General features: G+C 40.7%; 4 protein-coding genes across 5 annotated transcripts; all 4 read right to left on the reverse strand.

The window, feature by feature from the left end:
* Positions 1–1,846: 1,846 nt before the first annotated feature.
* Positions 1,847–7,690, reverse strand: rps6kl1 (ribosomal protein S6 kinase-like 1). 2 transcript variants are annotated; one of them, XM_085442090.1, is made up of 12 exons: positions 7,611–7,690; positions 6,821–6,937; positions 6,461–6,633; positions 6,058–6,182; positions 5,766–5,858; positions 5,544–5,591; positions 5,000–5,132; positions 3,425–4,867; positions 3,240–3,329; positions 2,661–2,743; positions 2,457–2,552; positions 1,847–2,361 (listed from the first exon to the last, which is right to left on the reverse strand). In XM_085442090.1, exons 2-12 carry the CDS (start codon positions 6,853–6,855, stop codon positions 2,251–2,253), a joined length of 2,430 nt encoding a protein of 809 aa, XP_085298216.1. In that variant the 5' UTR covers positions 6,856–6,937; positions 7,611–7,690; the 3' UTR covers positions 1,847–2,250. The 2 variants fall into 2 exon arrangements, with proteins under 2 accessions (XP_085298216.1, XP_085298217.1); XM_085442091.1 differs by lacking the exon at positions 7,611–7,690 and adding an exon at positions 7,419–7,594.
* Positions 7,691–9,856: 2,166 nt separating this feature from the next.
* olfm4.2 (olfactomedin 4, tandem duplicate 2) lies at positions 9,857–11,824 on the reverse strand. Its single transcript, XM_085441791.1, has 5 exons — positions 11,649–11,824; positions 11,385–11,552; positions 11,088–11,300; positions 10,862–11,003; positions 9,857–10,775 (listed from the first exon to the last, which is right to left on the reverse strand). The coding sequence occupies exons 1-5, from the start codon at positions 11,721–11,723 to the stop codon at positions 9,982–9,984; spliced, it is 1,392 nt and encodes a 463-aa protein (XP_085297917.1). The 5' UTR covers positions 11,724–11,824; the 3' UTR covers positions 9,857–9,981.
* A 2,393-nt stretch (positions 11,825–14,217) lies between these two features.
* Positions 14,218–16,103, reverse strand: olfm4.1 (olfactomedin 4, tandem duplicate 1). The gene is made up of 5 exons (XM_085442016.1): positions 16,040–16,103; positions 15,764–15,940; positions 15,459–15,671; positions 15,242–15,389; positions 14,218–15,163 (listed from the first exon to the last, which is right to left on the reverse strand). The coding sequence occupies exons 1-5, from the start codon at positions 16,091–16,093 to the stop codon at positions 14,328–14,330; spliced, it is 1,428 nt and encodes a 475-aa protein (XP_085298142.1). The 5' UTR covers positions 16,094–16,103; the 3' UTR covers positions 14,218–14,327.
* Positions 16,104–16,558: 455 nt separating this feature from the next.
* On the reverse strand, positions 16,559–22,112 carry lrrc74a (leucine rich repeat containing 74A). Its single transcript, XM_085442017.1, has 13 exons — positions 21,759–22,112; positions 21,460–21,632; positions 21,277–21,384; positions 21,080–21,173; positions 20,816–20,865; positions 20,621–20,702; positions 20,444–20,529; positions 20,181–20,375; positions 19,999–20,094; positions 19,054–19,197; positions 18,759–18,863; positions 18,543–18,628; positions 16,559–17,175 (listed from the first exon to the last, which is right to left on the reverse strand). Exons 1-13 carry the CDS (start codon positions 21,868–21,870, stop codon positions 16,566–16,568), a joined length of 1,941 nt encoding a protein of 646 aa, XP_085298143.1. The 5' UTR covers positions 21,871–22,112; the 3' UTR covers positions 16,559–16,565.
* Positions 22,113–27,599: the final 5,487 nt, after the last annotated feature.

A 27,599-nucleotide genomic window follows, 5' to 3' on the forward strand; every position in this document is an offset into this window, starting at 1 on the left:
TTTTTCAAGGGAGACCTGGCCAAGATGGGCAGCAGCAGATGTCTCACAGTTACAGAAATTATTCAAACACAGGCAGCAACATCACACATAAGTGAAAGAATACAAATAAAATAAAATAAATAAAATTCAAAAACAAAAAAAGTCAGTTAAAATGACAATCAATAAAAAGCTTGTTAGAAAAAACTAAAATCCATTTAAGATAGTAAAAAAACAAAAAAATACCCCAAAAATTCAAAGCAGACATTCAACAAGGAGACATGCTGCTGCCATCTTGGACTGTGGACATGCAAAATGTATGCATGTATCCAGGCAGAAAGAATCCTGAATAACTGCAGTTATTTTTCTGAAGACATCTCAAGCTCTTAATGTGTTTTGTTGATTTAATGTGAACTTTTTAAGAATCCAGTTGTAATTCTACTAAAAGAAAGTGGGAGATGTTGGCAAAGGATTTTGAAGTTGGAGCTGCCAGGCAGTAGGAGGAGAGACCAGAGAGAAGATTCATTGATGCAGTGGAGGAGCACATGAGAAGGACTTGTGTGACAGAAGAGAATGAGCTGCTGTGTTGACCCCTAAAGGCACCGGCTAGAGGAAAAATGCAGAGTAGTTTTAAATTTCTGACCCATTTGAGATCAAGTTGCACTTCATGTGACTCATGTGGGGGCGATACCATCTGTTGTAAATAACTTGTTTATCCTAGTTTCTGAACATACACTCACTGGCCACTTTATTAGGTACAACTTGCTAAGAATGGGTTGAACCACCTTTCAACTTAAGAACTGGCTTAATTCCCCATGACATAGATTCAGCAAGATGCTGGAAACATTTCCCAGAGACTTTGGTCCATACTGCCACGATAACATCACAGGGCTGCTGCATATTCATTGGCTGCACACCCATGACACAAGTCTTTCATTCCACTACATCATAAATGTGATCTATTGGACTGAGATCTGGTAACTGTGGAGGCCACTGTGGATACTCAAACTAGCCCCCGTGTCACCAATAACTGCACCATGTTCAAAGTCACTTAACCCACCTTTATTTTCCCATTCTGATGCTTGGTTTGAACTTGACCACGTCTTCATGCCTAAAAGCACTGAATTGCTGCCACGTGATTGGCTTATCGGTTTAATGTTTGGGCTAATGTGCAGTTTTAACAGGCTTACCCAACAAAGTGATCAGAGAGTGTAGGTATCCATGTCAATACCTGTACATTTTGAGTCATACTGCTGCAAATCTAATCTCAATAGGTTTAATGTATCCCTGATAGTATTACTGTTGTTTTAAAATTGTGGAGCCTTAAGACTCAGTGACAGACTTTGTGAATATATCCGAATGTACAACAAGGAAACACAACTCCTGAAGGGAAGGAACTGTCAACTTAAATGTAAGTTTCAGAGTGGTCTGTGGAGGTCCACAGCTATGGAGTGAACTTGAAAGCACAATAAAAACCCTTCTCTGTCTTTAAAAAGTGTTTTGCACTGTAGCCCAGTCCACACCCTAATGAATCTACACTTTTCATATTTTCATGTGTCACTATCAAGAGATGTAATCATTTCATGATATGATACTTTAGGATCTAGTTTAGTATGAGAATGCATGTTCAAAATGATATATTTTAGGTATTATGCAAGTATTTGCTGGTGTTTTGGGTCCCTGGTTATGAGCCCTGCATATCTTTTGGGGAGTCCCACTTCACAAATGGCTACTTTATATGTAATCATATTTGAAAAAGTTTAAAATTCATTTGAATAAACCAAAACTTAAAATTGTGCCAATCTTTGGACGTAGTAATGGCCTATTTATGAATGATAACCCAAAATGACAAAGGCTTTATAACAGGAAGGGATGTTCAAAGAAGATGTAACAATTTATTGCCTATTTATTCATTCTTCATTATTGTTTTTCTACATCAAGTAGTCCAAAATTAGTAATTTTTTCAATTGTCACATGTTAGGTTTAGTTGGCATCGGTTTTCATGCACGGTGATACTGAACTTGTAAAACTATCAAAATTACATCAAATATATATTAAGTTACATCTCAAGGGTTTAAAATAATCCATCTTGTTTCACTGTCCATGTGACAGTTCACCATTTTTGTTTCAGTTTTTATTTTGTCATATTTCTTTGGGAAGCACAAAATTCAAATGAAACCAGTATGCGGTGCTACAACTGTTAGGGCCACGTTAGGATGCTCGGATTCAGCCCAGTGTTTCAAGTCCAGTGTAACACACAGGGATCATCTCCTGCTAGCAGCTCAGAGCCTTCCAGGAAACTCCATTGAAGAAGGGATGACATTTGATGTCACTTACACCCCCACCTCCAGAGCCAAGGCGATAACCAGCATCGAACTGGAGCAACTGTAAGTGAAAATGAGTAGAAACACAGTTTAAAACTTTTTGAATACACTCTTTATAACAAAAGCCTTGCAGATCTTTCAACCCTTAACTCTAACCTCGGTAAGCAGAGAAGCGGCCGCGGTGCTCAGGTGGTCGGGGATGAGCAGCTGAGTGTGGGAGTGGATTCCTGCTGGGTGGAGCTGCCACAAAGGCTGCGGGAGAGTCAGAACCAATATTTTGCAGGGATGGTACAAAACTTACAAAATTCAAAAGTTGCAGACTATTACATTATTAATATGCTTGGAGAGCGTTTAGCTTACCATTCCTGTAAGAAGTTCGAACAGCAAAGCCCCAAGACTCCACCAATCGCAAGACTCTGTGATCCGGGACACTCCGCCAATTTCTGTCAACAAACATCAAGCTGAGCTGAGTTCAGGTATCACTGATGTTTCCTGAAGGTGTGTTTCTTGTTATCGCTTTATATTCACTTGCAATGTGTCGAGTTGGTTGAGATGAATTTAAAAGGCTCTACAGCTGAGTGAATGTGGCTCAGCCAATAGAGTGGCCAACTGCCTAATTGGAACGTTGGTGGTTTGATCCCTGGCTGCTCCAGGCTGTGTGGCAAAGTATTTTTGGGCACGACACTGAACCTCTAAGTTTGTCCTGATGCTGGATCACAGTGTGAATGGTAGACAGAGAGCACTTAGATGTAGAAAAATGTCCTTGTGTGAAGGTGTTTTGTATAAGAAGAGTAGAAAAGTGATATATAGAGACCTCTCCACTTACCATGAAGTACCCAACTTCTTGTTCAGGACAAAGTGGACCAAATGGACATTGCCACTAGGTGGCAGTTTATGCTAAGGAGTAAGCAAGGGTGCCAGCTTAGAGTGAAGTCTTACCGGGAGCACAGTACATCTGTTCCATGGATTTGGAGCTGATCTCTGACTGAACCTCACTCCACTGGCTGAAGAACGTCAAACACACCTTTCCTGTGAAAACATTATAGCAAATTAAACTCAAATACAGCACAAATTGGGTTTTTTATCATGTGGTCTTTGACAGTTGCTAGATTTGATAGCCTTACCGTTGCTAGTGAGCAGAACATTTCTAGGGTTAAGATCCCGACACAGGATGCCTTGCTGATGCAAACTCTCCAAGGCCAACAAGATCTGTGCCCCCCAGATGCGCACTTCATTCTCAGGAAGCCCCCAACAGGTCTGCATGGCCTTATCTGCAGCCCCGGGTGACTTGATAGGGAACCGAGGCAGATGGCACCACCCATCCACCTCTATGATCTGGTCTTCTCTTTCACCATCTGGTCTTTCTGGTTTTATAAAACCATCCACATCCTCTCGCTTCCTGTTGGGCAGGGCATCATGAGGGCCAGAGGAGAACCAGCCTACAGATGATCCCTTTGTTGTAGGTGCACGCTTCTCTCCAGGGCTTAGCAGCTCACGGGCTTCCTCTACTCCTTCTTTTGCCTCACTTGAGCAGGCTTCCCCTTTATTACTGAGCCCTGAAAAAGCCAAAGGAACCCTGGAAAACATGTGCTTTTTTTCTGTAACACTGAGGCAGAGTGAAGCTGAGGAAGGCCAAGAACTGTCCGAGGTGATCTGTGTATCTCTGTGGTCAGAAAATACTACTCTGTCTGTACTTCTGATAACTACCATTCCATTTCTTTCTTCCACAGTGGGACTGCTGCGTTCCTGCTTTGTGTTTAATTCTGCTGAGTTTACACCTAAAACAGATCCCTGGGGAGAGCCATTCATATCCCATGAAGCCCTGCCATGGATCTGGGTTTGGCAATGAAGAGGAAGATGCAAGATGGCAGGACTAGAACTCAAAACATTTTCACCGTTTTGTGACCCTGCTTTAATAAACGAGTCCAGATTCGTATGAGGTGCAGTTCGTTCTAGGGATAAATCAGCGTCAGTCAGTGCATAGGGGTTTGTTTTCTCACAGTTGTGCACTGGATCCGCAGCTTTCCAAGCCACTTCGAATTCGGAGCTGCACTCTATCAGCCCCATTCCAGGTTTCTTTTTATGGAGCTCCGACATGACGTCGAGAGCTTGACTGACACGAGCGCAGGAGAGAGGAAGAGCTGGCTTTTCCTGAGTTTCGCTGGAGTGCAAACACAAACTAGGAGCTGGTGGATGGATGTGAGTTTTGACCTGTGTCCTCGTCGGGCCAGACAGCAGAGTGAGCCGATCAAGCTTGGTGTAAAAAGACGCCGCCGAGCGTGTGTTCTGCAGACAACCCGTCTCTTCGATGTAGGAGTGAGTCCCGCAGCTCTCCAGTCGCTGCTGCGTCTCATCCCACGAGGTAGGGAAGTCTGCGTCGGGGCTTTCGTCGTTTAGTTTCTCAGGAATCACCGCTGCACTTCTGCTCTGCTGGTAGTCTGCGCTGATTGCAGGTGAGGTCCGGCTGGTCTTCAGCTTGGTGTTATGATGGCGAGAAGCGAAGCATTCTGGGTGTTCCTTGGCCTTCTCGTTCCTCAGTTTATGCAGCTTGGAGAAAAGCCTCCCACCTACAGAGAAGGAGCAATGCAAAAAACAAACAAAACAAAAGAAAAAAACCCTCTATATTACACTCCATTACTGTTACCAAAAATCCATCCACATTGTTCCAGCAGCAGTGAGAGCAGTGGTTAAACGCTCACCTTTGACATGCTCCAAATGCAGATACACAGCATCCTCACTGACGTAATATCTTAGCAGCTTAACCATGTATGGCACCCCTTGAGGAATGATGGTTGGCTGGTCCCTGCTCTCCCAGCTAGACTTAACCAGGCTCTGGAACATAATGAGCATGACTCATATAGTTATATATAAATTAGCATTTTCTAGATGAGAAAGACGCAGGTGCATTATTACTCATTCAGGCGTAGATTAACCACTGCTTGCATTGACCCTGTAGGTCCAAGTGCCTGTCTGCTGCAATGTCTATCTGTACACTGAAATATGAGGTGCACTAGCACTGGCTAAAAGGGTGAGAGCTCTTAGCCTTGATTAATGTGGAGTGATACTCTGGGAGACAATCAGCATCGACTAGCCTGCAACAGAATACAACAACGGTGTTGCTGCTAGACAGCCACCCTCCCCCTCAAATCATCTCAACTATCTGTGGACACGTGTTGGCCAATGGATGTGTTTTTATAGGTATAATTTTGTTGATCAACTGGCTACTATAGAGCGCACACTCACCTTTACCACAAATGTCTCCTTGTTGACCATACTTTGCACAATTAGGACCTTAAGAATGAGAAATAACACCTTTAGCCTTCCACATAAAAGCGGGTAAATTATTACAGCAAGTTTCAAGGTTGGAGCGCAGTTGATCATTGACACTTTCACTGTGTGCTACAAGGAGTGCAAAAAGGCAAAAGAAACAATAAAAATCAAAATTAAAACAAAAGTCTTTCATACCTTGTCAGCCACACCCACAACCTTACACATCTCCAGATCCTCCACGGGTGAACTCAGGTGTCTGATTGGACGGAACCTCAGACTGCTGTAGCCCTGATGACACAGAAATCAACCGGATCTCAAGTAAGAATTTGAAACTTGGTTTGTGATAGTAGGCACTAAATGTTTTGTCCTTTGAGAAGAGTACAAGCAAGGACTGCTGAGCTACAATATGTTACAACCCTGCATACAGATCAACAAACAAGATGCCTTTTTTTCTTCTCTTAAAAGCAGCAAAGGATGATTGTCTTACCCCTAAATGAGAGCTCCCTTTCCCCAGGTTATCCTGTAGATGTGTTATAAAGATTTCTTCTGCTCTCTTCAAATACTGGGTTGTTTTCCTCTTCACAGCCTCCCGACGATCCTTGTTCGGATCCACTGCAAAACAATTAAACTCAGTCTCACACCAGTAAAAGTGGGTAAAACCTTGGCTTTGGGAATATATTAAATGCCACAAAGTACCATTGATCTATAAAACAGCAGCACACACCTAAAATATTTGGCCAGCAAGCAAATCTGTGCTTAACCTTTGGTTTATGACTTCCTGTTTTTATACTCGTTCACATCTTCCCATCACATGTCTTGTGCAAACATGCATTTCCATGTTCCCTATTCACTCTGTCACGCAGAAAAGAGACCAGATATTTTCCACTTACATTGAACCCCATTTAGCAGCAGGTCCACGCCGTTCTTGTAGTAACTGAAAGCTGCCTCATAGTCCTCATTCACCTCACTGTCCAGTGCCATGCGGATCTGCTTGGCCGCCTCCACCAAGTAATCTCTTTTTGCCATCACTTCTTCTTTTGGACCCGTCAAGGTCCAGCTGGGCCTGTGCATAGCAGGGAAAGTTAGACATTACTCTTAAATAAATGGAACTATATTTAAATATAGTTGAGATATGAGCAAACTGCCTAATCACAGAAACAGAAACTGAATATAAAACTTGGGTATGTTAATCACACTGCTGCTGTGAGGCTTTTAAAATGATATTAAAACAACACAACCGTTCAGATTACCTTTGCTCTTCAGTCTTATCAACAGCAGGGCTCATCTCTGCCCTCGATCACTGGAATCAGAGCGTGTCTGCTCCCAGTGACTCCAAAACGTGGGTCTCTGCAGAAAGGCATGATCATCTGAGCGAGCACAAGCAAAGAGTTAGAACAGAACAGGAAGTGAGTGCAGGCTTTGCTCTTCTATTTGTGATGAATGGAAAGAAGCAGAGCAGAAAATGTCCAAGATGACAGAGAGATGACTCAGAGCACTGAGGCTCATAGCTGTATGTCTCATAAATGCAATGTTTTTTCCTTAAAATATGATAAATACGCAAAGGCTTGCCTGAAAAAGGTGTAGACACAAGGACTCCCAACTGTACATGCTATAAAAACTGGGGTAATCGACTCGCACAAATCACATGACAGTGATCACTTCCAAGGAGCAAAAGTATGTGCTAACAAGAGGCTTGATTAAATTTTTAGTATGCCATTTATAACATTAAATGAATGAATTATCAGGCTGCATGCGGAGGCTATGGCTCAAAAGAAAACCTTCTATATATGAAAATCCTATATCCCCCCTCCAGTTCAGTCTACACTGAAACATCAGAGCCATACACACCCCATCCAGCCGTGGAGGCGTCATCATCTGAGAAGTGTGAGCCACACAGACCCATCTGCAGTCTCCTCCATTATAATCCATCATCTTCACAACATTCACCTCATAGCCAGTAAGCTAGCAGTGTATCATGATACATAAGTGCACTAACACCACAGAAAACACGTGTAACCCGCACAAATGCACGCTGTGTACCTGATGCAAGGCGAGCATGGCCTGGACCCTCCGCCCCAGCAGCATCAGCAGCAGCAGCAGCCCGTGTCTTTAGCAACCAGAACACATCATCCCACAAGCAGGACAGGAGGAGAGAGCTCAGGCGAGGCTGCTGATTGGCTGAGCATGATGTCACTTTAGGGTACCATTCCACACACAGAGACCACTTCCCCCCTGTCATCCTGACAGATGCTAGAGGATTTAAAGAGACAGTGCTGTATTTGTGTTGACTGACTGAAGGCTATTTTCAGCCCAGATTTATTTATTTATTTAATTAAAAATAATGGATTTTCCTCAGATTTCTCCAGACAAATCGCATTTAAAATTATTCATTTTATACAACAATCGATTATTTTATTTTTTTAATGTCGACCATGTACAGTTAATGAAAGGTTCCTCCTGTTTAGAATTGATAAGCTGCTGGGTTTTGGTGGGTACTTGGTACCAGATGGAGCCACGCTCCAACCAGAGCACAAAGGCAAGTCCTCCCCCACCCCCTCACCCACCCAAGGGAGGGATTGGGTTACGGAAGTGGGAGGAAACTCCAGCATGTCCCTGGAAGAAGGGGGAGAAAGAGGGGCATAAGATCAAATGCTGTAACCTTATCCAAAAGGGGAGGGGTATTAGTCACCACAGAGGTTTTTTTTTTAACCCATCCACAATTAAATCAAATCAAATTTTTATTTTGTTTTAATTCAAACTGAAGCAAAATAACCCAGTTGAATGATAAACTTTGATTTTAGCACAATGTAAGACAACATTTATGACAATCACAATACAGGAGACCAAGAAGATATCCGGGTGTTGAATGTTTCATGATAGGAACCATGATGTCACTGTGTTTGTAGATCGTCTGATTAGTGGGATTGTATGCAAGCTGACAAATTTCTCCTGAAATATCTGTAAGATGATTCTCACTTCCCTCAGTGTCATAGGTAGTAGAACTTCAAAGTATCTGGCCTTGTGACATTGATATCGTTTCCCACGGCGATCGTGGCTCAGGAGTTGGGAGTTCGCCTTGTAATCAGAAGGTTGCCGGTTCGAGCCCCGGCTCGGACGGTCTCGGTCGTTGTGTCCTTGGGCAAGACACTTCACCCGTTGCCTACTGGTGGTGGTCAGAGGGCCCGGTGGTGCCAGTGTCCGGCAGCCTCGCCTCTGTCAGTGCGCCCCAGGGTGGCTGTGGCTACAATGTAGCTGCCATCACCAGTGTGTGGATGACTGGATATGTAAAGCGCTTTGGGGTCCTAAGGGACTAGTAAAAGCGCTATATAAATACAGGCCATTTACAGTTACAGGCATGTACACAGTTGTTGTCTTTTGTATTTCGGTTTTATTGAAAGAGCAGCATTAAAGACAAAGCAGTTGTGCTCTTGCTTGAAGAGCTTCTAACGTATTCAGATGTGACAGCTGCTGTTATCTGTAGTCTAATACTCCTCTTATTATCTGTGACATCATTTCATGGCCATAAACATTTTATTAGAACAGCATCACTGACCCTTGAGATTAGTGCACATGTGTGCATTATGCATACTATCCTTGGACTACTACAGGTCCATGACAGGGTTCCTGTTGTTTGTTTTCTTTATTTAATCTGATGTATGAAAAAAACAGAATTAAAAGAGGATTATGGCGAATCTTTATCTTAGTACTTATGGTGAGAAACTTGAGTTTTTAGTATCAGAAAATAAATCCTGTATGAATTCTGTGAAATGTGTGTATATGTTTATTTGCATCGCATGATAACAGCTTATCTTCAGCTGCAGTTTAAAACAGTTTATTATCTCCTTTCAACTCCTGTAAACTCTCCAGTTACATGAAAGAACTGCTCAATTAGTTCACTTTGATCAATGAAAGCTAAAGTGATTAATCTGCAGTAAAAATCACATTTTATACTCAACTTTATGCGCATGTTAAATTCTGATTGTGAGTCTTAATGCCCAGCCGCAGATAGAGCACACAGTTATTTAAACCCCTGTTTAACATGTGAACACTGGACAAATGTGCACCACTGTGTCCCTATTTGTCATATTTTGGTTCATGTTTTTCTATTGGACTTGTGTGCAAAAATGTTTATCTGAATACAGTAAGAATTGTTTTATCAAATTCATGCATTTTTTCCTGTTTCATTTGATTATCTAGAACTATTTTAAATCTGAAGCTAAATTTGTGTGGCATAATTTCATAATGATATAATTTATGTGCATAGACAATTGTTCACTTTATTTGAATGCTTCAGTTTAATTTTATTCAGGAAAAGATGGCCAAAAGCCAGTGCATCACAGAAAACACAGGGCATAAGAGATTACAGAAGACTCGTATCGATCACAATACGGCAGATGACCGAGAGATAAAATTATTCTTTGTCAAATTTCACATTATAGGACACATAATAGCCATTGTTGTACATGTAGAGTTTCTGGTCGGTGGGGTTGTAGTCCAGGTTGGTGTATTTGTCCTGGAACTTCTGGAACTGAATACTGAGGTGTTTCTCCTCCTTGGTCTTCGTGTCAAATGCGTAGTAGATCTCCTCTGTGGCAACATCCACTGACCTGGTGGCATACATAACTCCACAGGCCATGAAAGAATTACCCACCATCTCCTTAAACACACCAGTATTCCACTGATCTTCAACACCAAAAGATTTTTCTTCTATCTTAGCAATGACAATTTTCCCTTTGCTTGCCTCTGAAGCATACATTACCCACATTCCATTTTCATCAGCTGCAAAGTCTAAGAACTGACTGGCTGAGTAACTGTAAGAGAACTTCGAACTAGCGGCTGAGATCACTCTGTAGTCATATGTGGAACTGGTCAGGTTCAGTTTGGCCATACTGAGAGGTGCGTTGCGCTGATAGTATAGGCTGTTACCGTGAACAATAAAATTGCTCCCAAGCCCTGCCCACCCGTTTGGTGTGCGATGGTGTTTGAATGCAGACCTCAGAATCAGCTTATCATAGTTAGAGTACAAGTAAAAGTCACTGATTGAAGGGGAGCTGTATGCACCAAAGAAGTACATGGACTCAGAACCTCGAAGAGGTTTGGAGTCTTTTCCCCAGCCCCCATAAATGGAACCTGGGGTCAGATGAGCATTCAGCTGAAGCACCATTGGCTTGCTGAGGGCCAAGATTCCCGTGTGATTGCAGTTACCTGAAGAGAAAAATAAGCATGTTTAAAATTATTAGTAATGTCAAAACCGTACACCAGCGTTAATCCAGCCAAGGCAGTGGCCTTACCAATATCTGGATTGATGAGCTCCTGCTCCTTCTGGCAGTCCTCCAGCTTCTTCTGCAGCTTAGCCAGCTCAATGCGGAACACCGCCAGGTTGCTCTCATCATAACTCTCCAGTTGGTTCACAATGAGGGTCATGTTGTGGATCTACAAAGCACAGAAAGACAGACACATAAATTAGGTGCTCTTAAAAATAAGTCATTTGCATGTAAGTTCAAACGCAGTTTTTACCTCAGTGTACAGGCTGTCAAATATGGGTGAGGAGGAGTTGAGAGAGTTTTTGAGCTGAGATACCAGAGCCTCAAATTCTCTCAGCTCAATCCTGAGCAGCTCAAAGTCCAGTTTCATGTATTTGTCAGGACTGCTTTCCAGTATGTTCACTCTAATTGTCAGCTCAGTTAGGTCCTGCAGGTAGACCGCCAGCTTAGCCTCAAAGCCCACTATCTGGAAGGGTGAAAAAAAGCAATGTTAATGTCTTACTACAGCATATGCTTTCAAATGTCACATAATTATTTAGTCCTACTGCACCTTGTTCATTTGGATTTCCACTTCCAACATCAGATCTTTAGTGACTTCTTGCATGTGCTCAACCCGGTCAGCAGGGAAGGTTGTGTCAGGCAGAAAAACATGGCAAACACACTGACCTGACTCACTCACTGATGCCGTTACATTTCCAGACTCCCAGTCCTCCACTGGCTAAAATTAAAAAAAAACAAACAAACAAAAAAACATTCAAAAGACATAACTAATCACTGTGCCTGCATGCTTTATTAGAAAAGTAAAGGCACTTACAATCCAGGCCAAAACAGGGCTGGGGGCTGGCAGGAGCAGCAGCAGAAGAGCTGGCAACATTATGTCTCTGTTCATCTCTCAAAGGTTTTCTCCGTGGCTTTCTCAGAGTGTTTTTAAAGGTAGCTCTTATCAGACCATCTCAAACACCTTCTCTCTTCACAAATTTATTATCTTAGTCCAACATACACTCAGGCATTGTATTTGTTTGCTTATGACAAGCACAGAGGAATCCGCCACGTCACGTTTAATACAAATGTGGGGTGCGGATGAGAAGCACAGCATGTGTTGCTGCTGTGTTGTTATGTTTATGACCTGACAATTTGGACAAGTATTCATTCTATGATCCCGAGTCCTGTTTGCACAAAGGCAAACACAACTTTTTTTAGGAGTAGATTGCTGTAAGTCATAAAGGTTTTTTAGGACATCGTCCTAAAAGTGTGAAGTCACAAGTCCATTAAAATGGAGCAACTTATACTTCTCCATCTATGCCAGTAATTGCAAGTGACTTGGGTGGAGTTTTTGAACACCGTAGTTTGTGGAAACGAAGCGTTTTGCCACAAAGAACTTTGAATAAAATGCTGACTCAGCTCAATAAAATCACTATGTTTGACAAACCTATCTGAATCAAAATGCTGGTTTAAAGATTTCCTCATTAAATAGCATTAGAGTTTAAATGTATTAATAAAAGGCAGATGATACTCGAATGCATTTTCTTGTGAAAAGCTGACTGTGAGTGATTGAAAATCAATAAAGAAGGCAGTAATTGAAGACTGTAAACGAGCAGAGACAAGTGATAAAGCCACTGCTCTCATGACACAAACCTCTGAGGGCAGAAGGACTCACTGGATCATTAGATGAAGTATGTGTGAATCAGTCAATTTGGGCTTTACAGTTACCAAATGTACCAAGTCTACCAAAAGTATTTTCTATATCAGACATGATCACGTCACTCAAAGAAAGAATTTCCAGTAACTGAAGCACTTTGGATTTAGTTTATTTTTTTTGTAACAATTTCAAATGTTTGCCCTCATTAAGGTCTTTTTTGTTGAACAGCTATGGGAGATTTTGCCTGTTAGTGTGTGGTAGCACCTCACCTGTGAACTAGTTCACTATATGAACTAAATGATTTCTGCCTTTCTTGCTTTGACACACAAACATATTTATGGGGCTTTTATTTATTTATTTATTTATTTGTTTGTTTGTTTGTTTATTTCACATATTTTTGAACTCTTAAATATGTTTTCACAAAAAAAAAAACACCCTGCTATTTGTCATATTAGAAAAACTGAAAAACACTGAGGGACAATCTTGCAATGACAATTCGAATGAGTTCTTGAACAATCTTCAGACTTGGCGTTCACACCTGTAAAGTTTTGAGACGACTTGATTTCATGATGAGATACAAACATGGACTTGCACAAAGACTCAAGAGGTGAAACAATACCAGGTGTGAGAAATATTGATCTTTTTTTATTATTTATGTGGTATCAAGTCTGAATGTCTCCATCCCATATATGCCTAAGAATGCCCTCTAGTTTATTTTGTAAACACGATAAAGTTCAGTGCAAGGTGGGATCACGTTTGTTATATGCAGGAATAGAACCCTGTGTTGGGTGTCTCATTTACCCAATTGCAGAATAAGTTCTCTCTCCCTGAGTCACATTTTTTCGATATTTACAGATAAGAAACTATGTTCGTCAGAGTATTTTAAACTTTCCATCTCTTCCAGAAGGGGGGACCAATTTTTAAGCTCCTTCTGGGCTCCCCGAACTCTAACAAGTTGGTTTCTGGTTTTGTGAATGTTTTTCCAGAGTATTTGAATTCTAAATCTGACTTTGTGAAGAATGCATGGGAGGAGCTGGGTTTGCAAATTGGGGATGAGGCGTGGGAGAGGAGTCCGTGTAGGAATCATCATTGGAAATGGGGTAGGATGTATTCTCTGACTGTAGCAGTTTTTAGTCAAGTTACTGCACATACAGGATGATTATTCCATTGCACTTTAAATGCAGACATGCATACAGTGGTTCAGTTAGATCATTTATGACTGCAGTCAACACAGATGTTATAGTTTTGTATGTTCAAGGAAGTTTTATTTTTATTTCATTTTGACATTTTGTTTCTAATTCTGCATAATTTCAATTTCCAGGGTGGATTTCCACATTTGAGTTTCATTTTTATTGTGGGAAAATGTTTAGTTGAGTTTGGATCAGTTTCAGTGTCAGTTTTTTTTTGTTTGTTTGTTTTTAATCTTTTTAAATTTTACTGAATAGAGGGCAAACATCTGAGGCAAGATTGAGGAAAATGAGTACAGGTGTTACAATAAAAATATAGGTTTTGAAACCGTGGACTCACACTCTTGTAGACATGCCTATCAATGATTTGTCAGGGAAGTTATAATAATTACAAATATTGTATTAATAGTTAGCAAACTAACTAAAACAACAGATATTACCTCTACAGTAGAATAGAAGTGTTTGAAGGTACAATTAAGAACCATTTTTATTTTAATTCTGTTTTAGTTTTCAAAGTTCACAAAAAAAGACACTCATGACACTTGTGTGATGCTTGAAATCATTTATTAACAATCAAGAAGGATTAGGAGGTCATTACTCGACAAGATGAGACAATAGTTGGCTCATTCATATGATGTGATACTTCAGAAAATATCAGATCTTCAATTTAGGTTAAAAGAACTTGTGGCGCCGTGGTGGTCGTAGCCACAGCTGTGTGGTTAAACCACAGGTGATACTGGACATAGTAGCCATCATTGTACATGTAGAGCTTCTGGTCAGCGGGATTGTAGTGCAGGTTTGAGTACTTCTCTTGGAACCTCTCAAAGGGAATACTGATGTAAGTTTCCTCTTTGGTTTTAGTGTCGTACTTGTAAAATATCTCTTCAGTGATGGTATCGATTGTCCTGACCGCATACAAAGTGCCACAAACCATGAAGGCATTGCTCACACCCGGCTTGTAGATACTAGTCTCCATTTTCTCCTCTATCCCAAAAGACGCCTCATTTATTTTAGCAATGACCATCCGACCGGCAGACTGCTGTGTGGCATAGGTCACCCACAGCCCCGTCTCATCGGCAGCAAAGTCAAAGTTCTGACTGGAAAAGTATGCATAAGAGAAGCCTGAACTAGCCTTGGGGATCACCCTGGACTCATATGCCATTGTGGTGAAATTCAGTTTAGCTAACCCAAACGGGCTGTTGATCTGATAATACAGAGTGTTGTCACGGAAGATAAAATTGGTTCCTGTGCCACGCCAGCTGGTTTGTAAGCTGTGATGCTGAAAGTGGTTTCTTAAAATGAGGTTCTTGTAGTTAGTGTAGAACCTGATGTCAATAATGGAGGCACTTGTATACCCAGAGTACCAGTACATGGACTCTCTGTCTGGAATAGGTTTTGAATCTTTCCCCCATCCACCAAATTTGTAGCCAGCATTTAGATGGGCATTCAGTTGGCTTACTATGGGTTTGCTGAGCTTGGTGATACCAGTGTGTGCACATGAACCTGCAGAAGGAGACGAAAATTAGGTTGTAATCACAAAAACAGGGATTACAACTGGAATGACGGTATAAGTGAGCTTACCAATGTTGGGGTAGAAAAGCTCCTGGTGACGTCTCTCACACTCCTCTAGTTGCAGCTGCACCTTAAGGTATTCTCGGCGTGTCACCAGAATTAAATTCTTGTCGTAGGTCTTTTCCAGCCTGTTCAGGGTCTCCACCATGACTGTAATCTGAAAGATAACACAATGGATCTCCACTGCTTCTGCTGGCTTTTAAAACACCTTCAGCTCGGGACATACCTGTACACGCAGGGATTTAAGGACAGCAGTGGAGCCGTTGATGGAGAGCTGCAGGTCTACAATCAAGGCCTCCACTTGTTTAATCTCAATCTTTATCTCATTCCGTTCACTTTCACTGTAGCCATCAGGATTCTCCTCCATTTTTTCAATTTTTGCTGTGAGTTTTACGATCTTTTCTTCATATTCTGTCACTTTGATTTCATATTCCCCCAGCTGAAATTTAATTGGGAAAAAAAACATTCAAAAATGTTTTTTGTCACAATTATGCAATCTTTTAATGCACACGTTCCCTTGTGACTAAATACCTTGCCCATTTCCAGCTCCAGTTCATGTGAGATCTCCACTGCTGTCTGCTCTATCACCACCAGATCACCTACAGGAAAAGTTGAACCGGGCAGGAAGGCGTCACAGGAGCACCTTTCACCACCTCCACCTCCGGACTCATTTCTTGGATTCCCTTCACTCCACACGCTCCTCACTCCCTAAAAAAGAGTTAGATGGAAGAAGTCGTCTCACCTAAATGTGTACGGAGCTTTAAAGAATAAAGATGAATCGCTTGATCTACCCCATGCCATGCGTACCTCCCAGGCAACCGTGGAGCTCAGCAGTGCTGAGAAATACAGAGTGACGATCATTCTGCTGCAGTCAGAGTGGTTATGACTGAGATAGGTGGATCATTTGAATTTATAGATCCTCCTCCATCATATCAGAGGACACAGCACCTGTCTCAGTTCACAGAATTATTAGTTGAGGAACATGCCAGGATATAATGCTCGTTCTTATCTACAGCAAACAGAAATTAACGTCAGATGTTTGTTTACAATTATCCTCAAGAGTGTGGGCTCGCATGAGAACACCATTCCCGAATACCATGATGAAATATTATGTTTCTGAAGAAGGCCCATCCCACTCAGTGTCGTTAACTGCAAGGTGGCGAAGACATGACCGCTGATAACTTATTAAAGCAATAAATATAGATTTTTAGATAAGATTGATAATCAAATGTGTTATTTATTCATTTAAAAATATTGCATGACATAATAACCAAGGGAAAAACAAATCACATGTATAATATATCACGTAATACAGCATTATACAGTGTTCATGTCACTTGACCGTTACTGCAGGGTTCTTTGAAGCTTTGTCTGCATTCTTCTTCGGTTTCTTTTTCTTCATTTTCTTGGCTTTGACTTTACTTTTACCCTCTGACTGCTTTACATTGAGAGCGGGCCTGGATCTCGTCAGGCTGTTAGCAGTGGGGCTTAGCTTGCTGTGGCTCATCTCTGGATCTGAGCGAACGCCCTGAGCAGAGATGGACTTGTCTGGAGCAGAGCGAGGGGAATCGGCCGACAGGTTTGGCTGGGAGTACGAACGCATCCCGGAGGAGCTGGTGGGACGGTAAGGCGTGGCGCCTCTTAACATGGGCAGGTGGATGTTGCTCATGTTAGTGACAGAGTAGCGGCTGCTGTTGGACATGACAATGTGGTGCCAAGAGCTGAGAGGGGTGGCGGAAAAGTGTTGAGGGCCACTCGAGTCTTCTTTGGCACCTCCTGGAGACATGACTATGGAGCTGTGAGGTGTCACCGCCTCCACAGCACTTTGGAAGGTTTTGAGAATGCGGTCACTCTTCTGCTTCTCTTTCTTCTGACGGGACTCAAATTTCCTAAGCTGGCGGCGGTGATCCCTCATCATTTGTTTCCTTGTATCTGCCAGTCCCCTGCACAGAATGGTCAGATTATAGTATAAACATCACTGACTGCTTTTAGATTCATACGCCAACCAATTATCTACCTGTCTCTCCACAACTGCACTTTTCTGTGAAGCCTAACAACTTGAACAGCCTCTCCTACCTCACTAACAACGTCACTACAATTACTGCTTGGGTGTCCTTAATATTCTCTCAATTTCAATCTCGACAACTGAGGTTCTTGTGTTCGGACCTGACAGCTTCTCATTCCACTGGCTGAGTTAGAGTTAATTTCAAAATGTTAGTATTTATCTATGTGCAGTGTGGCAGAACAATGAGGCAGTGGTTAACACTGCATGATGGTCCTAGTTTGAACCCACCTGTGTGTGGAATTTTTGCACGTTCACTGTACCCCAGATGAATTACATACAGTATAAAGCCCATCATACCCAGGCTTCTGTATGCATGAGGATCTGCTTTAACCTTATTCCAGCAGTAACCTCCCTGATCATATGATCAGGGTCTTATAATTGTCATATTTATATATTTTATGCTCATATTTAAATCTAGAGGCGATCATGTTTTTGAGACTGTAGCTTCTAAACGTTGGTGCAACCTCCCTCAGCCTGTCAGGATGGCTGAATCTGTGGTCTGCTTTAAACAACTGCGGAAAAGGGTTAGCTTTTTCTTAAACCTATGATCATTACTTTTCATGTAGTTTATAAAACACCTATATAAAAATATGAATGTATAGACCACATGGTTTACCATCTGTTTGCATGTTGAGCTACGTGGACTTCTTTAACATGTGTTTTTATCCAAACTGTGGAAGAAAAGTTCCCATACAAGTTATTCTTAGCTTATGATTCTCTCTGTGCTATACATAACTATACATATATAACACTATCACTACTTCAGTGGAGCTTCTGCGATTAGTTTGGTGTGTCTGTCTGTTTGTCTGTTAGTAGGATTACTTAAAAAATGTGATCAGATTTCTTTTCAGGCAGATTTGCAAAAAAGAAAAAACAACTTCTGTAGTAAATTATATATACAGTAGATCTGTGAATATTTGGAAAAAGCTTTTACCAGTGCGAGAGACAACCCAATATCCTAATATACCAGTCAAATAGACTTCTGCCGCAAGTGAGTGAACTTTTCAGGCTTGAAGAGGTTTTCAGCTACTCTTAGTTTTGATAGGGTCAGTTGAACTTAAGATCTGGGCAAATTCCCAGGTCATAACTAAGACACTCTATGCCCAGCTGTACTATCAGTAAACGAGAGATAAAAACAATCAAAATGTTAAAATGATAAGCTTTAACACGCCAAAGCTCCACCTTGTAACGTAAATATTGAAGCGTCAGATGTGAGTATATTTAGTCAGTATGGGAAATGCTCACCTGTAGTCCACCATTCCTGTCCTGTCCCGATCAAGTCTCTGAATCAGCTCCTCAATCTGGTATCGGTCCAAGGGAATGCTTGATTGCTTACAGTTTCACACAAAAGAGGAAAAGGGAATCAGTTTCATAGTTGCTCTCTTTATCACAGTAAACTCTCAGTGAAATGCACTGACTCTACATGGCTCCATATACAGTATCACAGTTTGTTTGGAAAACCTGAACTGCTTTCCTGAAGTCAGTAACAGACACTCTCATGATGCCATCTTTATCGATGTTTCGAAAGAAATCCCACAGCCGCAGTTTCCGTTGGTCCAGATAATCCTTCAGAAGCATTGGTAGAAGTGATTTTGACAATAATTAAATGCAGACCAACAAAATAAGTAAACATCAGAACAGCAAATATACTCTGAATAAAGAAAGAAAGAATAAAAATAAAGATATATTGTGTATATTTTCACAATAAAATTCATGCAGTATGTGTCAGATGCTCATTCGACCAACTGAGACAGACCTGAATGACTTTCATTGGATCAACACGTTTTGGTGGCTTCTTAGCCATGAAGCCTCCTACGCCTCCATACTGTACATCCAGACCAGGATGCTCCTGACACGTCACCTCCAATAGATGCACAAAGTGCTCATTTACCAGCACATTCTGTTCAGATAAAAGACAACATGATATACACACACACACATTTTGCTTCCTATGTCAAAAAAAAGGAAAAAATTACAACTTTGACTTAATATGAACACAAAATTGAACTGAAATCAGAGCAAAAAGGAGTTGCTTAAAGAGAAAGTTCCCCTTATAATTACATATGTTTAAATCTGGCCTGTAGTGCAGTTTCTCTGTATAGACTTTTTAGATGAGAGTTGCTCAGTTTCAGTGGCACTGAATATTTCCAGAAATGACCTGGTTGTGAGCAGTTTCATTACTATTTTTTCTCCATAAAACAACACCTGCTGACTGCATAACTGTACAGAAGGAAGTGTGCATTTACCCATGACGAGAACCTGGTGATTGTGACAGCTTGGCAGGATGTAAACGCTGATAATGCTTTCTGCTATGGTGTAATATCAACCAGCTGCATGTCTACATTAGATTATGTCGTTTGGTAGAAAGAAAAAAGGACGTCGTGCAAGAATTGCTCTGAATTGCTCAAGAATTGCTCGGCTCTAATTGGGTCTTGATCTGCGGAAAGAAACATAACTGTGGGTTTTTCAGATGTATTATTTGAGTGCTTTGAGCATCACAAGTCAATTTCTATTAAATGTAGACACATCTCTACAACCAATAACTCAAGAACTGGGACATTTGCACCAGAACAATTCACATGGATAAATCCGACTACAGGCCAGCAGAACAATATGTAAATTTGATTTGTGGATGCACTGTCCCTACAGCCTGTGGTAATCTGTCATGACATGGAGCAGAGCAGGATGCACAGCCACTCACACATATGTTGATCTCCTCCAAGGCAGTTTTAGGTGAGTTCTTCACCACGTTGACTAGAGCCAGTGCGCCCTCTACTGTCAAAGAGTTATAAGCCAACTAAAGAAATAGAAGACATTATCCGATATTTCACTTGAAGCCATGACTGTGATATACGTTACCCTAATGCAATTTCATCCACCCACCGTCAGGACTCTGAGTGTGTCATTGAATTCAAGACCCCTGCACAGCATGCTGGCGCCTTCATTGGTCAGGCGGTTATTGTTGAGGTTGAGATGCACCAGGGTGGTGTTGAATTTGAGGGCTTCTCCCATTGCCAGAGCACCTTCGTTCCCAAAACCGTTCCACGATAAGTCAAGGTGCTTTAACATCATATTCACCTAAATGGGAAGACTGTGATGAAATGCTGCACACAGAGTAACTAACAAATTTTGTTAATCAGCCCTACTTTTAACCCAGCGCAAAAAGCCACAGCCCCTTTCATTCTTAGATGATTCCAGCTGAGGTCCAGCACCTCCAGGCCCTCATTGTTTGCTGTAGAAATAAGAAAGCCAAGTCAGTGAAAGAATACATCTATACTGCTATTAAGAACTAGTCTTAGACCTATTAAGACCTTTTACCATACCCAGCAGCTGTCCCAAATGCTCCCCTCCTTTTCCACAAAACTCATTATGGCTCAGATCCAGTACCTTTATCCTGGAATTGGTCTGAATGTAACAATATGTGACAGGTGCAAGTAGCAAAAGAACAATTTATGAATATAGAAATGACTAAAATGGGTTGTTATGTGTGAAAAAGCAGGACATAACTGATAACTTACTGACAGAGCATCTGCAAAATATTTAGCATCATCATCAGTAAATCCATTCCCTGCAGGGAAGAAAATGCATTCAAAACAATCATGAAAAAAAAAGATCACAATAATTATCGCTGTTAAATAGACAAACCAATCAGAAACTAACCTCGACTAACCTGTCAGGAAAAAGGCAACCCCGACACAACAAATGTAAGCTGACTGTTTGTGATGCCAGTCATCTGTCACGTAACATCTGACAAGTTAAATGCATTGTCACGTGCATATTACCTGAAAGCTTCACAGATTTTAACGAAATGCTGTCCAGCAACATTTTAGCCACATACTCAGCCCCAGCAGATTTCAGATGGTTGTGGGATATATCCTGCAAAAAATGTATTATTAAAACCAAACTTGATGTAGAGCTCTCAGATTTAGACCTGAAATACACTTGTGCCCTCCAGTGGTCAACCTGCAGTCTTACATACCAGGTGCTGAATGGTGAAATTAGCCCTCAACGTCTCCATGAGGTATTTGGCTCCCTCAGCTTGAATTGAATTGTCTGCCAGTGCCAGGGCGCTTATTTGTGTATCAGTCTAAATAAAACCTGATCATCAGTTTTCTATTTAAAAGTGCCTCATTGATTAACAGCTCTTAGATTTTAAACATACCACTAAAGCAATAGCAAGTGCCTTGCATCCCAAAGGTCCGAGCCCATGGTGGGAGAGTGTCACAGCTGGAGAGTCAAGGTTTCGAATAAAGTAAGAGACCGGCACCACACCTACCAGCTTGCAGGCCTGCATGTACACCTCAGCAGTGTCAATCTCCTTGTTGATCTTATTTCCTGCATATTATAAAAGTCATAAATTAATATAACCAATGTATAGATTTATAGTAATGACTACTAAATTACTTAGTATTTAAACAAGAACCTCAAGGATTATTCCATGATTGAATTTAATATGCTCACCATCTGATTCCAAGTCTTTGTCAAACTCATCGCCAAAGCTGTCGAGATCAGTTGGGGATGGACAGTTGTCATCGTCTTTTAAGCAGAGGGACTCAAATGACGGTATCGACATTACGGCCTGTCTTTAAAACTTGTCCTTATTGAAACGGTTCCCACTCACAAACATCAGGCTGTGATGTGCCTGGTAAGAACAGGGCCTGTGAAATGAAAGGGGCCTGTACTATGCCCCGGGTAATTCTACCCCTCAGGTTGTGTGTCTTGTGTCGTTAACAATTTATGCATCACTCGGGTTACAATCCTAAGCAAAACCTACAGTTATAGTGTGCTGTAATTTAATTCATCCAATGTTATTTATTAGTACAATCTCCCACATTTACAAAATTCAACACATGACTGTCACAAGCAAAGTATGATACGTGTGCAGAGGAAGTTTCATAAAAATGTAATTTGATCTTCTTAATTGAAATTGTGACAATCCATCAGTTTGATGGAAGCAAGTGTATGTTTATGAGCAAATGCTAATGCTAACAGATAGAGCTACCAGTCGCTGCACCGTTGAAGTGTTAATATATAAAGAATTTAATGGGTCAATATTGGATCAATACTGGAGTTATTTAGCAAAAAGAAAATTGACTGCATTTCCACTGTAATGATTACTAACTGGTGTTATATGTAAGCTTTACTCCTTCTAGAAAATATGGAGCATTCACAGCCATTATAATGCTGAAAAAATCATGAAATAAATGCACTTATTCAAGAATTCACCAGTGATAGAGAAACAAGGATTAATTCATTCATTATGTCAGAGATTTATGGATTTCCACACAAGAATTGGCCAATTTCTGAATGACTGTGGGCAAGTGCAGCGCTGAGGTCTAGATGCCAGCAGATATGAGACAGCAAGCTGAGAAGGAAATTTAGTTAATCGTTTAAATTTACTAGTCAACACAAGTTTCAGTTTATATGAAGATTTAAGGAGGAAAATCCATCTTTGAAACAGGTTTCAGTTCAAATATACATGTAGTGTAGGTAGTCTCTAAACAGCTTAGAAATGAGTTTTTTTAGATTACTGTAAACATGTAGTAAAGGCTCATAATCAAGGGAATAGGGGGGGGAAAGGCACAAAGTTTTAGAAACTTGCTAGGAGCAAGTGAAAGCTTTACTAGTGGTTGAAGCTGTAACTTCTACATCCTGAATTTGGCACCAAATGGACCATTAAATAACAACAGTAACCTAGCATTGTGTTTCAGCCCACGCCAGGCTGCAGAGTGCAGCTGTCTTCATTATGCTAAAAATGAATCTTTATTTTTGAACAGGAACTTGTTACTTTGTTAAATACATGTGTTTAAAAAACATGCAAACAATGAAACCTTTATTGTTTAATAAAATGCAAACAAAAAACCCTAAATTAATTAAAATGTTATTGAGTGAATATGGTGAAGAAAAGTCCAAATGTATTATTTTTGAGGGCGTCGAATCTCAGGAGGCTATTTTTTTTTTTCATATACAAATATATGCGTTTTAAGGAGTTTGTCACGGCTGGGATAGCTGTTTGCAGAAGGAGGACTCAAGTTGCAGACACAAAGCAGTGATGAGAATTACAAAGTAAACTGAACTGGGAAAGCCAGTAAGCTGACCTAAAAACATAACACAAAGGGAAGACATGAGGCGAGAAACAGAAAACAGAGAGACACGGAGAAACACTAAAATAACACAGACGAACCGGCGATGAGCACAGACCGACACCCAGGCTATACACACACACACACACACACACACACACACACACACACACACACACACACACACACAAGGTAATTAGGAAATGACACAGAGGGGGGAAGCACAGCTGATCCTAATCACAAGATGACGGGGAAACACAAGCTAAACACAGTTAAGTCACACACGGATCTACAAAGTAAAACAGGAAGTTTCCAGACAGAATACAAAATCAGAATAAAACTAGAACACGAGAAAAATAATCAAAACAAAACCACTGCGTGTGCAGACTCAGGACCATGATAGTTACTTAAATACAATGAAACAATAATCTTTTTCATGTTTATTCAGAATAAAATTGTTCATTTAAAAATTAAATACCGTATAAAAGCTTCTAATCTACTGGTTGTGAAACAGAGGCTTCTCTATTGGGTTTTGGAGGTGAACATAGGCCTCAAAACACACAACAAAGGATAAAGGGAGACTGACACAGATGTAGCTGGCAATGGAACAACAGGTGGGAAGACAGCTGAAACTAATCACAGATTAAAGAGACAGGGGAACCAAAACTGAACAAAACACACAGGGGAAAAGGGAATATTAAACAGGATACCTGGCAAACATTAACAAAAAATGTAAGAATATTTAACAATATCCAGAATACATTTAAGCTGGAATCACTGCCTCGTGGTTCTTTGCATCAGCCAAATTGTTAAGTTGTGGTTTAAATTCTTGTCTGTCGAATCATGTCTAGAGTCACTTCTGGCCAAATACCAAATGGCATTTATGTCATCAATGAAGCCGAGACAACATTTATCCTAGATTAACACTGTAGGACCTCTACCTTGCAATTTGAAGCAATAGAGATGAGTTTTTGACAGTTAAGCGGTGCTAAATGAAAATAAAATAAAAATAAAATAAATAAAACTGAACAGATCTAAAGGTGTTCCCGTAATTCGGGTTTATTAGAATAAAAGATCGATGAGGAAATTTTAAAAAAATATATGAGTTGGGTCAGTCATATACTCTGAATAAGTTCACTACATGTCTTAAAACTGAAACAACATTATCTGATGAGGGTATTTCCAAGCTTTGTGAGGCGGTCAAGGGATCCACATATGTGTAACAGGTGAGCAATCAGCTGAGTCTTCATCAGATGTACTGTGTGACATTAGAGATGGTAAGATATTCAAAGTAGTTCTTTTTTTTTTTTTTAAACCAAAATCCATTATGTTTCAAACTACTGCTATACCAAGATGCCTTTGAAGTTGTTAATCCTTTAGGTTATGGAAATAAATAGATAAAACTGTAGTTAAAGGGACCATGTTTTGTATGCTGTAGATAATTTGGGCTCACATTGCACTGGTGGCTTCTGCTTTAGTCGTACACATCATTTCTGTAGATATTGTTTAATGATGCAATCTGTTTTTCAGGGTGGTCCAAATCAGTGTGGAGCAGAATGCACCACAGAGATGTACAACTCTCCTGCTGAACACCTCAAGACTGAAGGTATACCAGATATAGGAGGAGTAAAGTTTGAGTCAGTCTTCAACTGTTTAAAATATTTTCACATCTGTCAGCCAGGTTTGCCATTTTGATTAGGACACAAGATTTTTATGGCATTTTGTCATATGATGTTGTGCTGTTTCTTAAATTTTTTTGTGAAGAAAAAGAATGGTTCGCCTACTCCATTCTGAATTGGAGCATTAAACAGTTTAAATACTCTGACTCTGGTACCTCTTCAAAGCCGTGTGAGGTCAGTCCTCAACAAATTCTCAGCACAAACAAAACTGGAACTTTTTAAGGCTGTTGCCTCTCATAATTGGTGACAGAGTGGAAGATGGAACAGATGACTTTTACCCCACTGCATCCAGACTGCAAATAAATCGCGCATGTGCGAAGGCACTGCTGGCATGTGATGCACAACAGCAGAAGAAAAGGACCTGTGAGGCTCAGTAACAGAGATTTTATTAGAAAACTAAAGACATTTTGCCCCGAAAAATATATATTTTTCCCAATGCATCATGATAACTTCATTTCAGTTTTTTCTTTTCATCAACAAATAAAGGAGGTTACATATAAGCTACTTTTTTTTTATTGCTCAAAACTTGTCTGAACACAGGCTGCACGTGTTGGTCCACTGTGATGTATGTGGCTGACGAAAACAAATTGTACAACCTAAAAATAACAGCAGTCCTGATCAAAAGTTTTAGATCATTTGAAAAATGGCAAAAAATCATATTTTGCATGGTTGGATCTTAACAAGGTTCCAAGTAAAGCTTCAACATGCATGCAACAAGAAGAAATAGGAGTAAGGCAAAACATTTTTTGAGCATGCAATTTATTAAAAACAACGCTTAAACTGAAACAGGCTGTTTTACAGCTGATCAAAAGTTTAGGACCACACCTCCAAAAAACATGGGTAAACCCCCAAAACAGAAAGTTCCAAACGTGAACTCAATAATTAATTGGTCCGCTGTTATTGTTGATCACTTCATGCAAGCGTTTCCATGAGGTGAGTGGGAACATTTCTCCAAGTGGTGAAGACGGCCACACGAAGGGTGTCTACTGTCTGGAACTGTTGTCCATTCTCAGTTGGATTTAGATCAGGGAAAGACGCAGGATGGTCCAAAAGAGTGATGTTATTCTCCTGGAAGAAGTCCCTTGTCCTACGGGCATTGTGTACCGTAGCGTTGTCCTGTTGAAACACCCAGTCGTTACCACACAGATGAGGGCCCTCAGTCATGAGGAATGCTCTCTGTATCATCTGGACATAGCCAGCAGCCTTTGGACACTCCTGCACCTCCTGAAGCTCCATTGTTCCACTGAAGGAAAAAGCATCTCCCCAACCATTGTGGCACCCCCTCGTCTGTAGGGCGTAGAAAACATCTCAGGTGGGATGTGCTTGTCATGCCAGTAAGGTTGGAAGCCATCAGGACCATCAAGGTTGCATTTTTTTACAGGAGAAAAAAAAAGGTTATATTTTTTTCTCATCAGAGAAATTTTTTTTGAAGCTCTTCACCACTAATGGCCTTAATTTGGGTTGAGGATTTTTTAGGTCTTCCACTTCACGTTTTTGTTCCATAACCCCCGGGATTAGTTAGGAAATGACCGTCTTAAATGCATCCCACCTCAGCAGCGATGGCGCGCTGTGAGCGACCCTACTTATGCAGTTCAACAAGTCGACCATGTTCAAAAAGGAAATTTTTCTTTGCTTTTGCCATCAGAACATCCTGACAGTCTGACTACCTGACAGAAAATGACAATGAATCCACAGTTTTGCACAGATTTGGCATTTTAAAGGCAAGTGGTCCTAAACATTTGATCAGCTGTAAAACAGCCTGTCCCAGTTTAAGTTTGTGAAATGTAAGTTAAATGTTTTGTCTCACTCCCATTTCTGCTTGTTGCATGTTGTTGGAACCTTGTTAAGATCCAGCCATGCAAAAGATGATTTTTTGCCATTTTTCAAGTGGTCTTAAACTTTTGATCGGGGCCGTATTTAATAATCAATTAGTTTCTTCTGAATGGATTAAGAATGCTTTATGTCCGCATTGCAATGCATCACAATTGTAAATCATTACACGATTAATTGTGTCAGCTCTATTAGATGTAAGATTGTATATTTGCTTTTGAAATGGGCAGTTTGCTTTATTGTGCTTTGTATTTGCTTTCAGACTGCAAGGAAAGAACGCTAATGTACACCGAGCATCTGAAGAACAACATGCAAGTGCTCCAGCACATTGGATCCAAAACCTGTTCCAGTTCCTCAGACACCGTCAGAGACTGTTTTGAAAGCCCTCTACTATCAATCTGGAGAAAAAGAAACTTTGCCAACCACTGCAAGTATCAAGTGTTTTAAATTTTGTTTGACTGTTTATTATGTACTTATTTGTTTTTGGTTGTATTAAGTTTGATATTAATTAGATCAGTGCCTTTTTAGTCATTAATTTGATTATTAAATATAAACTGTTTAGGGCAGCATGGTGGCACAGAGGTTAGCACTGTTGCTGCACAGCAAGAAGGTCCTGAGTTCAATTCCACCATCAGGCCGGGGTCTTTCTGTGTGGTGTTTGCATGGTTAATTGATTAATCCAAATTGCATAGGTGTAAATGTGAGTGCGA

Source organism: Copadichromis virginalis, linkage group LG19, assembly GCF_057382275.1.
Source record: "Copadichromis virginalis isolate Kocher_CV1m ecotype Utaka linkage group LG19, C_Virginalis_male_GT1.1, whole genome shotgun sequence".
Classification (NCBI taxonomy): Eukaryota; Metazoa; Chordata; class Actinopteri; order Cichliformes; family Cichlidae; genus Copadichromis; species Copadichromis virginalis.